This window comes from Schistocerca piceifrons, chromosome 3 (genome assembly GCF_021461385.2).
Source record: "Schistocerca piceifrons isolate TAMUIC-IGC-003096 chromosome 3, iqSchPice1.1, whole genome shotgun sequence".
Classification (NCBI taxonomy): domain Eukaryota; kingdom Metazoa; phylum Arthropoda; class Insecta; order Orthoptera; family Acrididae; genus Schistocerca; species Schistocerca piceifrons.
The window spans coordinates 120063995-120079854 of NC_060140.1; the positions used below are offsets into that span (position 1 = coordinate 120063995).

At 44.3% G+C, this 15860-nt stretch overlaps 1 protein-coding gene across 1 annotated transcript in view; it reads left to right on the forward strand.

Annotated features, from left to right (window-relative positions):
• Positions 1–13872, forward strand: part of LOC124788445 (organic cation transporter 1-like) — a 113988-nt gene extending 100116 nt beyond the window's left edge. The window contains exon 7 of the mRNA XM_047255717.1: positions 13672–13872. Within this exon, the coding sequence (XP_047111673.1) occupies positions 13672–13872 (201 nt within the window). The remainder of the gene's footprint in view (positions 1–13671) is intronic.
• The last annotated feature ends 1988 nt before the right edge of the window (positions 13873–15860 follow it).

The following is a 15860-nucleotide window of genomic DNA, read 5'->3' on the forward strand; positions in this document are numbered from 1 at the left end:
AGCGATTGGTTCAGAGACGGGAGGAGGCAGACATCGCGGCCAGGCCTCGGGTTCCGACCCCTGCCCGCCTTGTCTCCACCTACTCATAACTGAACACCCTTAAAAAAAAAAAAAAAAAAAAAAAAAAAGTGGTCAGGGTGACGGATTGCCGTCCTACGGGCCCGGGTTCGATTCCCGGCGAGGTCGGGGATTTTCTCCGCTCAGAGACTCGGCGTTATGTTTTCTTCATCATCATATCATCCCAATCCGGAGCGCAGGTCGCCCAATGTGGCGTCAAATGTAACAAGACCTGCACCAAGGCGGCCAATGACCCCAAATGCTCATTTCCACTACATATTATATGTGTACCCTCTAGGCACCGAAACGAAAGCGAACAAAAAACCCCAAAAGTACAAAAACAACATCTACCAGTACATTTCTCAAATATCGAAGTAAATCTGTTAGGCTGTACCGAACAAACAGTAATGTACGATTTCTGAAACTGAAGGATAAATTGCTGCTACAGATCCTACCACTCAACCGTTAACCGGAAGCTTTCAAAGTAAGAACTATCCTGGCGCCGTCGCCACATGAAAGGTGATTGAGTGAAAACTTGTAATTGTCGTTGTCTTATGTCGTGAGTTAGCACCACATGGGGTCCATCGAATTTCGTTCGTGCACATCATATTCCCAGCTTTGATTGCCCATCGTGTAAGCTACCTTCACACAGAAGAATTGGTCTAACAAGTATGAAGGTATTTTCTTCGTTTTATATGCTTCGGATAACTAGCATTAATGCGTTCTGTATGTGTGTTAGGTATGTCGGAGTATACAAGCTGACGTCATGAGCAACGCAATGCAATATTTGATTGTTAAATTTCTCGTTACAAAACCACTCTTTCCTTAACTCATGATATATCTAAATTTCAGTTTTTTATTTTTACTTTAGGTGTCAAATAATATCGATTTGGGAGACGGATTATAGATTACTATAATGCGATAAATAACCGGCAGATCTATTAAGCACTAAATGAGCTTCTTTGACCACAAAAGGGGACAGGAATTCCCCCGTATATTCACACAACGAAAGAACAGTGTTCTACTAATACCCGTTAATGAACTGTAGTTTACGAAATGCACTGACAGAAAAAAAATCGCAACACCAAGGAGTTATGAGACACAGATGAACTTTGGGTCCTGTTTCTGCATCTGTAGATGATGTCAATTCATATTTCGCACTAGTTGCAGAATAGTGGCGCTAATAGTGCCGCTACGAGGATGCAAATCAGGTTTGCTTTAAATTTACGCTGTAACGGTGATGAGCGTTAGTTATCTGTGACATTGGACTAGGCGGGTTAATACACTACGGGCCATTAAAATTGCTACACCACGAAGACGACGTGCTACAGACGCGAAATTTAACCGACAGGAACAAGATGCTGTGATATGCAAATGATTAGCTTTTCAGAGCATTCACACAAGGTTGGCGCCGGTAGCACCTTCAACGCGCTGACATGAGTAAAGTTTCCAATCGCTTTCTCATACACAAACAGCAGTTGACCAGTATTGCCTGGTAAAACGTTGTTGTGATGCCTCATGTAAGGAGGAGAAATGCGTACCATCACGTTTCCGCCTTTGATAAAGGTCGGATTGTAGCCTATCGCGATTGCGGTTTATCGTATCGCGACATTGATGCTCGCGTTGGTCGAGATCCAATGACCGATGGGTTCAGGAGGGTAATACGGAACGCCGTGCTGGATCCCAACGGCCTCGTATCACTAGCAGTCGAGATGACAGGCATCTTATCCGCATGGCTGTAACGGATCGTGCAGCCACGTCTCGATCCCTGAGTCAACAGAAGGGGACGTTTGCAAGACAACAACCATCTGCACAAATAGTTCGATGACGTTTGCAGCACCATGGACTATCAGCTCGGAGACCATGGCTGCGGTTGCCCTTGACGCTGCATCACAGACAGGAGCGCCTGCGATGGTGTACTCAACGACGAACCTGGGTGCACGAATGGCAAAACGTCATTTTTTCGGATGAATCCAGGTTCTGTTTACAGCATCATGATGGTCGCATCCGTGTTTGGCGACATCGCGATGAACGCACTTTGGAAGCGTGTATTTGTCATCGCCATACTGGCGTATCACCCGGCGTATGGCATGGGGTGCCATTGGTTACACGTCTCCGTCACCTCTTGTTCGCATTGACGGCACTTTGAACAGTGCACGTTACATTTCAGATTTACGAGTCGTGGCTCTACCCTTCATTCGATCCCTGCGAAACCCTACGTTTCAGCAGGATAATGCACGACCGCGTGTTGCAGGTCCTGTACGGACCTTTCTGGATACAGAAAATGTTCGACTGCTTCCCTGGTCAGCACATACTCCAGATCTCTCACCAACTGAAAACGTCTGGTCAATGGTGGCCGAGCAACTGTCTCATCACATTAGGCCAGTCACTACTCTTGATGAACTATGGTGAAGCTGCATTGACAGCTGTACCTGTACACGCCATCCAAGCTCTGTTTGACTCAATGCCCAAGCGTATCAAGGCCGTTATTACGGCCAGAGGTGGTTGTTCTGGGTACTGATTTCTCAGGATCTATGCACCCAAAGTGCGTGAAAATGTAATCACATGTCAGTTCTAGTATAATATATTTGTCCAATGAATACCCGTTTATCATTTGCATTTCTGCTTGGTGTAGCAATTTTAATGGCCAGTAGTGTAATATAGATTTGTGAGACAGATCATAGATTACTATAATGCGATAAGTAACCGGCAGATCTATTAAGCACTAAATGAGCTGCTTCAACCACAAAACATGACAGGAATTCCACCATATATTCACACAACGAAAGAACAGTGTTCTACTAATACCCATTAATGATCCGTTGTTTATGAAATACACTGAAAGAAAAAAATGGAAACACGAAGAAGGAGTTATGCGACACAGAACAAGTGCAACAGGCATAGACTGCCCACAGACTGAAATCTGTCACCTGTAAAACATAATGCATGTCTTTTGCATACAACATTCTGGCGGTTACACCGGTCATTAATGCATCAGCATTTCACGTTTGAATGAGCTGCCTCGCGCATGCGTTAACCTGTGATCCTGCAGTGTTAATCACTCAAAAATGCCCCGTAGACTAATGTATTCCCGATATTTCATTATTATCAAACACAATACGATGTTTTAGGATGGCAAAGGCATAAAGGCAATTGAGAATCGTCACTTACTCTTGTACTGAAACATGCGTGATCCCAACAACATCACTTCTGCCACGCACTAGCTTACTGGGACTCGGAGTGTGAGTGGAAGAGTTGGGGGAGGGGAGCATGTTTCTGGTGAGATGAAACGTGTCTGCGACCGTTTAGAAAAATGTAGAAGTCGGTATCTAAAAGAAATTTCCCAAATATATATGTAGCTGTTGTATTCGCAATATTCTTTGGTTCAAATGGCTCTGAGCACTAAGGGACTTAACTTCTGAGGTCATCAGTCCCCTAGAACTTAGAACTACTTAAACCTAACTAACCCTAGGACATCACACACATGCATGCGCGAGGCAGGATTCGAGCCTGCGACCGTAGCGGTCGCGCGGTTCCAGACTGTAGCGCCTAGAACCGCTCGGCCATCTCGGCCGGCTAAGCCAGTTTTAGGCCGAAATTCGTGCTACCTCCAGCAGATTAAGGGCCCTGAATTAACCAGAATTTCGAACTGCACAAAATTATTCTTTACTTTCGCGGATTTTAGTTCTATGTATTGAGCTATGCCACAGACGAAGAATATTCAGGCAAAGGCCACGTGATTCGCTGAATGCCAGGATTTAGGTGAAGTCTGGTAAATTCGATATCCCTGAAACAAACAGAAATTTCACATACATGTGAGTTTTCGTTATAATTAGAAGTTTTACTTCCGTCATTTGAGCTATCACATTGATCAAAAATGTTTAAGTGAAGGTCACATGACTGACCGGAGGCAACAATTTACGCTAAATCCAGTTGATTCAAAATGCATGAAACAAATAAATATTCCATAGCCATGCTAGTATTCATTACACTCAGCACTTCAAGTTCTGGAATTGTGCTGGGTCACAGATCAATAACCGTTAAATGGTGGCCACGTGATCGACTGAAGACCAGTCTTTAGTCGTTCTGTCACAAAGACAGCTCCATCAAACTCTGTGAAACCACACTAGGTAGAACACACTACTCATGAATAATAGTAGACAGCAACACACCACAAATACACCTGCTCATGACGAAACGTGGCAAGCCACTCTCTCACTTAAATGACTCTGTCGGTGAGATTAACAGTCATATTTTAGGTCATCATCTCCATGTTTTCCAATACTACGTTTGGTATGTGTGGGTTATGAATTGTTTACATGGGGACATTTTGAGCAGAATGTTCTTATAACTGCATGTGCAGCCTGTAGAGAACTTGCACTAAAGGGGCGGTAGTGGAGACGATGCAGAACAGGGAGAAAGATGGATTATGGGGCACGAATGTTGTGTCCCGCGACATTGTTCCCACTTAGGGTAGGAGGAGGAGAGCGCCAGTTTGCAAAACGTTTTACCTGGGCCAGGTAACATTCCGTCGTGAAGGCAGCCAATGGTGGAAAGCGGGTGAGGAAGCCATTTAAGGGAGACTGCTGTAATCTGAGGTTTAGCACAAACGGTGGGACGGTTATAAAACTACAAGCATTCTCAGGTTAGAAGCTGGGACAATACGATCAGAGCGTCTGGTGCACATGTTTAGTGCAGGCAAGACTGTAACTCTCCTGACACCAGGAAGTCGCCAGGTTCTTTTAGAGAGCGACTAAAATGATATATACAGGGTGGTACCTTGATCGTGACCGGGCCAAATATCTCACGAAATAAGCATCAAACGAAAAAACTACAAAGAACGAAAGTCGTCTAGCTTGAAGGGGGAAACCAGATGGCGCTATGCTTGGCCCGCTAGATGGCGCTTCCATAGGTCAAACGGATGTCAACTGCGTTTTTCTTAAATAGGAACCACCATTTTTAGTACATATTCGTGTAGTATGTAAAGAAATACGAATGTTTTAGTTGGATCACTTTTTTCGCTTTGTGATAGATGGCGCTGTAATAAGTACCGTATAAGTACGTATAAGTACCTGGTATCACATAACATTCCGCCAGTGCGGTCGGTATTTGCTTCGTGATACATTACCCGAGTTAAAATGGACCGTTTACCAATTGCGGAAAAGGTCGATATCGTGTTGATGTATGGCTATTGTGATCAAAATGCACAACGGGCGTGTGCTATGTGTGCTGCTCGGTATCCTGGACGACATCATCCAAGTGTCCGGACCGATCGCCGGATAGTTACGTTATTTAAGGAAACAGGAAGTGTTCAGCTACATATGAAACGTCAACCACGACCTGTAACAAATGATGATGCCAAAGTAGGTGTTTTAGCTGCTGTCGCGGCTAATCCTCACGTCAGTAGCAGGCAAATTGCGCGCGAATCGGGAATCTCAGAAACGTCGGTGTTGAGAATGCTACATCAACATCGATTGCACCCGTACCATACTTCTATGCACCAGGAATTGCATGGCGACGACTTTGAACGTCGTGTACAGGTCTGCCACTAGGCGCAATAGAAATGACGGGACGATGACAGATTTTTTGCACGCGTTCTATTTAGCGATGAAGGATCATTCACCAACAGCGGTAACGTAAACCGGCATAATATGCACTATTGGGCAACGGAAAATCCACGATGGCTGCGACAAGTGGAACATCAGCGACCTTGGCGCGTTAATGTATGGTGCGGCATTATGGGAGGAAGAATGATGGACCCCCATTTTATCGATGGCAATCTAAATGGTGCAATGTATGCTGATTTCCTGCGTAATGTTTACCGATGTTACTACAAGATGTTTCACAGCATGACAGAATGGCGATGTACTTCCAACATGATGGATGTCCGGCACATAGCTCGCGTGCGGTTGAAGCGGTACTGAGTAGCATATTTTATGACAGGTGGATTGGTCGTCGAAGTACCATACCAATGCCCGCACGTTCACCGGATGCGAAGTCTCCGGATTTCTTTCTGTGGGGAAGCTTGAAAGATATTTGCTATCGTGATCCACCGACAACGCCTGACAACTTGCGTCAGAGCATTGTCAGTGCATGTGCGAACATTAGGGAATGCGCACTCCTCGCTGTTGAGAGGAATGTCGTTACTTGTATTGCCAAATGCATTGAGGTTGACGGATATCATTTTGGGCATTTATTGCATTATTGTGGTATTTACAGATAATCACGCTGTAACAGCATGCGTTCTCAGAAATAATAAGTTCACAAAGGTACATGTATCACATTGGAACAACCGAAATAGAATGTTCAAACGTACCTACGTTCTGTATTTTAATTTCAGAAACCTACCTGTTACCAACTGTTCGTCTAAAATTGTGAGCCATTTGTTTGTGAATATTAGAGCGCCATCTATCACAAAGCGAAAAAAGTGGTCCAACTAAAACATTCATATTTCTTTACGTACTACACGAATATGTAATAAAAAATGGGGTTTCCTATTGTAAAGAACGCAGTTGATATCCGTTTGACCTATGGAAGCGCCGTCTAGCGGGCCAACCATAGCGCCATCTGGTTTCTCCCTTCAAGTTAGACAAGTTTCGTTCTTTGTAGTTTTTTCGTTTGACGCTTATTTCGTGAGATATTTGGCCCTGTCACCATCAATGGACCACCCTGTATATATGTTACACAGGCACGACTGTCTGGAAATCTTAACAGTCTTCTTTCAGAAGGTGGAAATGGTCCGCCTGGAAAGATTAGATCTGTTCGTAAGTGAGGGACTGCGGTCCCATTCAGGTAGACCTTTTCTACCGAATCATGGCCATGCTTTCTGTGAGAACGACGCCTCCCTATTCCGAAATCTTCTTTTTTTGAGACAGGATATGCAAAGCAGAGGCTCCCTCTCCCAGTGTGGGATCCCTGGTACTGTGTCTGTACTGGCCACAGGGACAGCAGAACAATCAATAGGGGAGACTTAATGAGTGGATGACAGTTCGATTTGTTTGTACAACGTAGAGGCGAGTTTTTCCAGCTAATTCATCTCCTGTACGAGGCTTGGTGGAAGATATTTATGATTCTTGGGTGTCTTCGTCTTCTGGTCCGCCCCTGGTAGAGAACTTCAGGTCTTTTCCTAGTGGGAGAGACTTGTGTTCTGCAACTTGTGGTGGACTAAGAGCCAGTAGCAGTTCCCAACTGAACCGACAGTGAAACTGCGTATCATCTCAGATATTGTGTATCATGAGGGTGACTTTATTCGTCCTTAGTCGGTCATCTGACGTTTGACAATTCCAGCATGCGCCATCGAGCCTGAGAGTCAAATTGGTTGGCCAGAGCAGCGAACAGGTGCATCTCACACTGCAGTCTGCCGGGATTTCAGAGCTCTGATAGGGAAGTTTTCCGCTTTCAAATAATGAGAACGCCAGTCAGCCTAGTTTGCAAATTTTGGTGGACGCGTCAGAACATTACAGCTGCCGCCGCGCACCGTTATTCGCCCAGAGCGCGCCGTTTTCAGTTGGCGTCTGAATCAAGGTGAAAGAGTAAAGTATTGCTACACTGGCGTAGAGTTGTAAAAGGATATTCACAGCTCCCTACGCTCCGTGAACCATAGTTTCTGGTGTACCTGGTCGTAGTTGATTCCATTTGAATAGAATTTGGCCTCAGAGAGGATTCGTGTAAACGAAGCCTCATTGCATTCATTGGAGTACTTGTATAATTTCCACCCCAATGAATGATTTGCCAATCGAGCACCATTCCTTTCCTGATTTATGTCTGTCATATTGTAAATTGTATAAGGATGTAGAAAAACTTGTCATTATTTTTGTAAACTTAAAAACGCCACATTTCTCATTCATACTCCCGCAGCGATTCACTGTTTTTATTTTGTTTTGGTGATACATGGCTACACCAGCAATTCAGAATGCAATCGTACAAAATTAGTAATCTTCTGGAACAGGTGCGTGTTTTCCTTTTCTTGAAAGTTAGACTATGGCGCACTGAGAACATTTAGACTAGCGTTTGACGCTTTGCGTTGTATCTCAGCTATTTGTAGTATGCTGCAGTCATTTTATTTCAGTGTATGTACTGTCTGTGTCATCTATTTTGCTTTTAATTGTGTCTTGCCTGTAACTTCTGCGTCACTTCTTGTCCGATGTTGCGCCGCTGGTAATAGCATTGTGCAAGTTTATGGGGTGCATATTTGTTTATAGGGATGTGTAAGACATTTTAGAGTAGGTTTTATTTCATTGGTTTGGGCATAAATCTGCATTATTTGGAAAAGAACTGACTATAGTTGCGGCGCGTGGTGCATTTGAGTCGGAAGATTGCGGAAGCAGCAACTGATCTGAATGTTTACGAGAAGCGAAGCTCGTGTGTGTGTGAGAAAGGTTGCACACCGTTGTCGTCCAAAATGGAACACAAGCCAGTCATTGACGCAGAACGAGGTAGGAGGGTGGATGAAGTTCATTTAACTCACTCTCTAAACAGGGCTCAATTGTAAAATGCAGAACACTCCCCTGATGAGGGTTCAGTTCATTCAAGAAACGAAAGTGAAAACGATGCCGAGGTGGCACGTAATGCATGTTGTTTAAAACCGAAAAGTTAGGGAAAGTAACAGTCCGATATCGCAGGCAATGCGCCATAGAGCAGTTGAGTCGCAAGTGTCTAGTTCTGGGGCGTTACTGGAAGTCCACAATTAGAATCCATCATTCAGTTTATGCAAGAGGCAGAGAAAATATAGAAAAGGGAAGAAAAGAGAGGTCTTGCAATGATACTTTAACATTATACTCCTGAGAGCACAAGTTTAATGGATTCCTTAATAACATGATGCTGAGCCGGCCGCTCTGGCCGAGCGGTTCTAGGCGGTTCAGTCCGTAACCGTGCTGCTGCTACGGTCGCAGATCGAATCCTGCCTCGGGCATGGATGTGTGTGATGTCCTTAGGTTTAAGTAGTTCTAAGTCTAGGGGACTGATGACCTCAGATGTTAAGTCTCATAGTGCTCAGAGCGATTTGAACCATAAAGCAGACAACTCAAAGCTACAATCAACACGTGATTTTACGCAAGAAAGTTAGGAATAATAAAGGATCTTTAAACATTTCCCTAACATCCTCAAGATAAACAAATAAGCAAATAAGTGAATAATCTATCTGAAACGTCAACTTAAATTAAAACAACAAAATATCTTTGCTCATGATAGCAGAGGAAAGCTTAATCGAAAGCATCCTTACCTTACGAAGCCCTGTGAAGCAATCTGAAACGTCAACTTAAATTAAATCAACAAACTATCTTTGTTCATGATACCAGAGGAAAGCTTAATCGAAAGCGTCCTTACCTAACGAAGCCCCGTGAAGCAGTAACTTGCAGGTCCTCTGCCTGAGAGCATCCAGTCTGTGTGGTGCGGAGAGAGTTGGCCCCTCTGACCATTTGTTCATCTGAACCACGTAAAAATAGACGCTCACCCCAGGTGACTGATCATCCTCTCTTGTTTCAGCACTGCCCATCTACAAGTTAAGTTGGGACTACCATTTCAACACTCTGTAAGAGTTCTGGCAATAGGGGGGACAAATTCACAACAGTCGAATTTAATCACTCAACTGGTAAAGTGAGAAACTAAACAGACTGTGCAAGGGAAAATAAATAAAAGCAGAAGGTATTTTCTGCTCTGAGTGTTCCTGTGGCAGCGTGAAACAGCAGAAAGACTATTGGCTCTGAGCACTATGGGACTTAACATCTAAGGTCATCAGTCCCCTAGAACTTAGAACTACTTAAACCTAACTAGCCTAAGGACATCACACACATCCATGCCCGAGGCAGGATTCGAACTTGTGACCATAGCGGTCGCGCGGTTCCAGACTGAAGCGCCTAGAACCGCTCGGCCACACCGGCCGGCGCAGAAAGACTAGACGCTGTCCACATGTTAAGGTGCCAGGTGCACTTAATACTAACGTAACGGGCTCTGTTACTCCAGTTGAGATGTTTCATATAGTTACTGATCGAATTTAAAAGAAAATGCCGTCATAATCTGCTAGTTATGGGGTACAATATTATGTGTTAAATCCTGCTTACTCGTCAAAAACTGGACAACAATTCAAGCAAATCGCGTTAATTAATAACATTACAAAATGAAATGATTACAATACTTCTTTTGGTGTTGACCAGATGTGTCGCAAAAAAAGGGCGACAGACAAAATAAACGATGTCGTTCAGTATATACGGGGTGCTCAAAAAGTCTCTCCACAGTGCCGTATGATTGTTAGCCGCGCGTGACGCATGCCGCAGTGAATATACCGAAATGAAACTCAGTTAAATACAAGTTATTAATTTATTAAATATTCATTTTTACTTAGAAATTTTCACACTAAACGTTGAAAGTGCCCCCCCCCCCCCCTGTCGCTGAACACACAATTCAATGCATCTAATGATGCTTCCAAACTCAAGCTGTAACATTTCTTCTGTAACAGAAGCAAAGAAAGTGGATATTGCAGTTTTCAGTTCATCGATGGATTTCGGAAGGTTTTTAGAGAGAGTTGCTTTCGCTGCACCTCAGAAGAAAAAGTCAGATCGTGTTAGGTCAGGCGATCGTGGAGGCCAAAGTCCCTGTGAAATTATGCTATCACCAAAAACGTCAGCAAGCAGTGACACTGAAACGCGAGCTAAACTTAAACCTTAAACGTTCACGTCAACACATAACGACACACACCAACGATACTGCTGATGCTGGCTGAGATAAGCGAAACAGCGGAATGTTGGGAGAGTTCATTAGAAGGGAAGTAACTCAGGTAGGCGAACAATCATACGGTACGCGCGGCTAACAATCATATGGTACGACAGAGAGACATTTTGAACACCCCGTACAATTCCTAAGTCGCTGGTGCTGAAGTGCCTAATCGTGATGCTGCTGTAGAAGTGGACCACGGCTTGTCAGCGTGGCGCTTACGTTCTCTTTGCATAGAGGCCACTGCTGTCGCGTTGTCGTCCTGGAGAGGGGTCGGTCAGGGTGCAGTTGGCTGACGTCTTCTTCACAACCCTCTCTGCTCTCTAGATTCCAAATGGCGTGCCAGCGCTTGGCTTTACGCCATAGCATTATGTTTAAGTTAGACGCAGTAAGAGGAGTATTACCGTTAGAAGCTGTGTACCTGAGGTAGCGTAACACATGGCGTGCAAATTACCTAGGTTATATCCATCCAGTATATGAGAATCAAGGCACCTAGGCACTTCCAGCCAAGTTTACACATATTTCCAAAGCTACTGGAAACTTGTAATCGCTCACAAGCCCCAGAAAATAATGAACTGAAACAAGAGGTAGCGCTTTGGGTGTCGTGGCATGCCAGGCTCTCGCCAACCCACCACCAGATAATTTCCAGTTCATTCTGGAGAATGTGCTGGACAGGGTTGCTGTCGACCACCTCCTGTTTGAGGCTAGTTCAGGACAGGACAGGACAGTCAGTAAGCTATCTTGTGTTACCTTGTTGACAGATAATTCCACGGAGACCTCTATGACAGGGCACTCCCACCAACCTAACGTACGACCTAATTATGCCCCTGCTGTCCATAGTACCCGCTAAGTTAACCAGGGGTGATCAAGTTGTGCACCCCATGACAGTCCACAAAATAACACCTCTCACGACATTGGTGAAATCAGTCTAGCAATGTTCATTTTCCTTGGAACCTCAACACATGGATGTGTCCATCAAGCTATTCACAGAACTGCGACTTGTCTGAGAAAACGACATTAAAACGCTTCTGCATCCAATGTCATCACTGAGTGCATCTCTGCTGGCATGTCTGTGCTGATGCTTCAAGGGAAGCTGCTGCAATGGTCGCAGTGCTGAGAATATGTGGCACTTCAGATGTCACTGCACTGTCCATGTGGATACCTGACTAGTTCCAAACAAAGTTCCTGACTTAAGATATATGATGTGGCTGTACGATGCTGCACCTCTGAGTGAACAATACTTCTGTCCTCTCAGGCGCTAGTCGCGTGGGCTATTGAGATCCTGCACTGCGTTGTGCATGGTCCTGCTGAACACATAAATGAGATATTCGCGCGACAATTGTAAGACCCCGACCAATGCGAGCAGAAACATTGTTGTTCCGCTGATGTCACACATAGACAGGTGCAGATGGACAACCTCTTTACACGAACACAAAAAACGATCTTCTTAGAAAACAATAACCATTCACATGCTGTGTCTTAATAAGAAATCCGTTGGGTAATCTTTCTCTATATACAGAATATAGAGAGCGCTACTCATATACACTGTTTTGCACTGAAATGCTAATCATTTGCACATTCAAGAATGTAGCACACTTCTTGACCGATTGATGTTTGTTGCAAGGGTCCTCCAAGGTGTTGCAGTTTTACTGAATAGCAGTGTATTTTAGAATGCTCCTTAAAAATACTTAACGAAAAAGTATTTTTCTGTTTAAAGCTTTCTAATACTTGTCTTTGCTTTTCAGTGACTGAACAGAGCGCTTTCATCGCCTTTCTGATGTAATCATTTCCAAGGCTGACTATCATCGTACAGCATAGGACTTGTAGAAGTTTTTTCCCTTCATACAAAAAAACGGAGTTCGAATTTTACTGCTATCACTGAGAAGAGAATATAGCTACCTTCCTCGAACAGGTGGTAGGTACACTTATCTAAGGGACGGGAATCATCAGTGTTATCAATTTTTTGATCCGTTTTTCACTGGAACTTGTCTCTCTCAATCAAGGATATATCGTATGGTGTCTGGTCTGAATCACGAAAATAATATCTCCGTCTACTGTCTCATCTCTTTTTTTGTATGTTAAGCTTACACGTGCACACAAGCTTTCATTGTTCATAACTGATGTATCTGGCGGAAATGCAGATAATGCTACTTCCGCAGGATTGAAATACCGTATTGTAACAAGCTGGTTTGTTATGTGGAGAGTGCAGAGAAATTTGGTGGTGCTAGTCTACTGTGAAACTGGAAATCGTTAGTGTTTCTCACACTTGTCACTTTCTAACACCTTTACCTTTTTTCAATCATGTGAACATTGATATCCATCCGGTTATGACTGTGCTGAAACTAGCTCGAACTACGTAGAAATAGCCAGTAAGAAGACTTTAATCAGTAACTTATGTGTGTCAATATAGAAACTTCCTGGTAGATTAACAGTTTGTGCCTTGTTGGGACTCCAGTGTGGGACCTCTGTATTTTGAAAGCAAGTGCTCTACCAACTCAGCTATCAGAACACGCCTCACGGTCCGTACTCTCAGGTTAGCTTCCGCCAGTACCTCGTCTCGGGTGGCTCAGTTGTTAGAGCACTCGCTCGCTAAACACGAGGCTGCCAGATTCGAGTCTTGGTCAGGCACAGAGTTCCAGTCAGCCATGAAGTTCTACAACAGCTCCCATACCGCTGCAGGGTGAAAATTTCTTTCTGGGTGTGTCAGTAGCGTTGACAGATACATGGTACAGTGAAGTGGTTTCAAAATGCCAGGTGTGAATAGCAACCTAAACGATAATTTTTGTCCTACCACATCACGTGTCGTATAATCTCATTTTCATCTCCAAATGTTGTTCTTCGTTATTTATTTCTGTATTTTCCATGCTCCACCGTCCTATGTCTCATGTCGTGTACCATCTGTTACAGGGAGGCTCGGTGGACCGTAGGCTGCCGTTCGCCATCTTGTCAGCGATGCACCTGCTGGGAGCGCTGTCGGTGTCGTTCCTGCCGGAAACTGCGCTGCAGAGGCTGCCGGAGTCGCTGCAGGACGCCGCCGAGTTTGGCAGAGGGAGTCCCTACTGGAGCTGGAGACTCATCGCCCCGCCGTCATACGTTCAGGGACAATAGGCGCCCTCAGTTACGGTCCAGTCTCCCATTTTGTCTTACATACTTCAAACTGAAGAACAACTTGTCTACTGAAGTGGGAAAAAAGCTTTAACTCTAGTATTGTACATATTGTAAATTGTCGCACGAAGTACGCACCAAGGTCGCAGTAACCCTTAATGATTTGCAGGTGAAATGCATGAAAATATAATATTTTGTAATGAAATTTGGCTCTGACTTACTAAACTTATTTTATTTTACCTCTCTCGTGTACTTTTTCAGTCGGTATTATTATTAACAAATCTGAAATTCGAGACTAAGTAAAAACAGTCATAGAAACTTTTCAGGGAAGAAACCTGAAATTGATCCCGATCTAAAGACTTTATTTGCAGTTCAGTTAGATGTTGACAATATTCATTTAATGAACTGCACGTATTACACGAAACGTTGAAGTATTCTCAGTTATTCATTAATGCGTTAATTCATTATTTCCACATTTTTGGAATATGGACTACAATGATATCGGCAAATGGTAGGCCTGAACTATTAGGGACAACTGTGTTCCAGCAATAGCCACTCTCACTGTGACGACTGGATTTTCTTCGTCAGTCGCCAGTCTGATGCACTTCGCCATTGTTCATAAACGCTGCAGTATCATCAGCTTCAGAATCACTTCCATCACGAGAGTGACTTCCATCACTTCCACAATTGGGTCGTTCTGACAGTGCTTCCTGTATAGGATCTTCTGTTAGTGAAATATCTCTTTTTTACGTGCCATTTTTTCATAAATGAACTTCACAAATGTTCAAATGTGTGTGAAATCTTATGGGACTTAACTGCTAAGGTCATCAGTCTCTAAGATTACACACTACTTAACGTAAATTATCCTAAGGACAAACACACACACCCATGCCGTAGGGAGGACTCGAACCTCCGCCGGGACCAGCCGCACAGTCCATGACTGCAGCGCGTAAGACCGCTAGGCTAATCCCGTGCGGCGAACTTCACATTCAGAGACTAAATGGTTACACAATCTGTACTCTAGGATCACAGTAACCCTTAAAAGATACTTCTGTCAAATTAATTAGACAACTGTGCCTCACAATTGTGAGCGTCCGTCGTCTACTATGTCTTACTCAATGCTGAATTTGCGTTGGTGTCAGCGAGCTGTGTATGTGCAGCGGCGTATGCACAGGAACGAGAAGAAAGAAGAAAAAGATCCGTCAGAGTGACTCTGGTATACACTTCTAGGATCAGAAATCATGCTGTGACTCGTTGGTCCACCAGATCAACGATGTTAAACAGAGAGGTCTCTTCCATACAGGAGAAATAACCTGTTGCACAGAGCACCGATCTTTGGGACGGAGAAAGGGGCGGGGGAAGAGGCGGGGGGTTGGTAGGGAGGCAGAGTCGGTGGATAAGCGTGTAATTTCGGGCACAATTCTGTAAGATATCAACAAATTATCTTACCTTTTCGTTTACTTTCCCCCCGAATCAGGAGGAAACAATTGTATGACTACTGGCGCCACTCAGCTACCACAGACACATGGCCCCACTAGACTACGCCGCACCCAGTACTATGTCAGTAACACCCAATAATAACACCAGGGGACCGTCAGAGGAGGGACCCCATGCTAGTTCAGATGTGTATATACGCCCTCAACAGTAGGAAACGTCTCATATCTGTTGCTAGGTCACGCGAGGACTGCCTTACTACACGTGCCCATATTTGCAACCCGCCGCCCAGGTAATCGCGAAACCACCATCATTGCCACATGGGTGTTGGGGACCTGTTCATGTCGAGCATGTATTAACTTTCAGATGTATCACCTTTCCTAGGCGACTCCAATGGAACCAAAAATGCCACAGCCGTCTCTTCAGGTACCCAAACGTGGCTGCAGCTCAGGGAAAGCCCCTCAACTCCGTCGATCACTACATCTATCTGTTTATGAAAAAGGGCCATTCCCTCCGCAGCTACAGAAAACGAAGACAGTCACTATCCATCTCCCAGA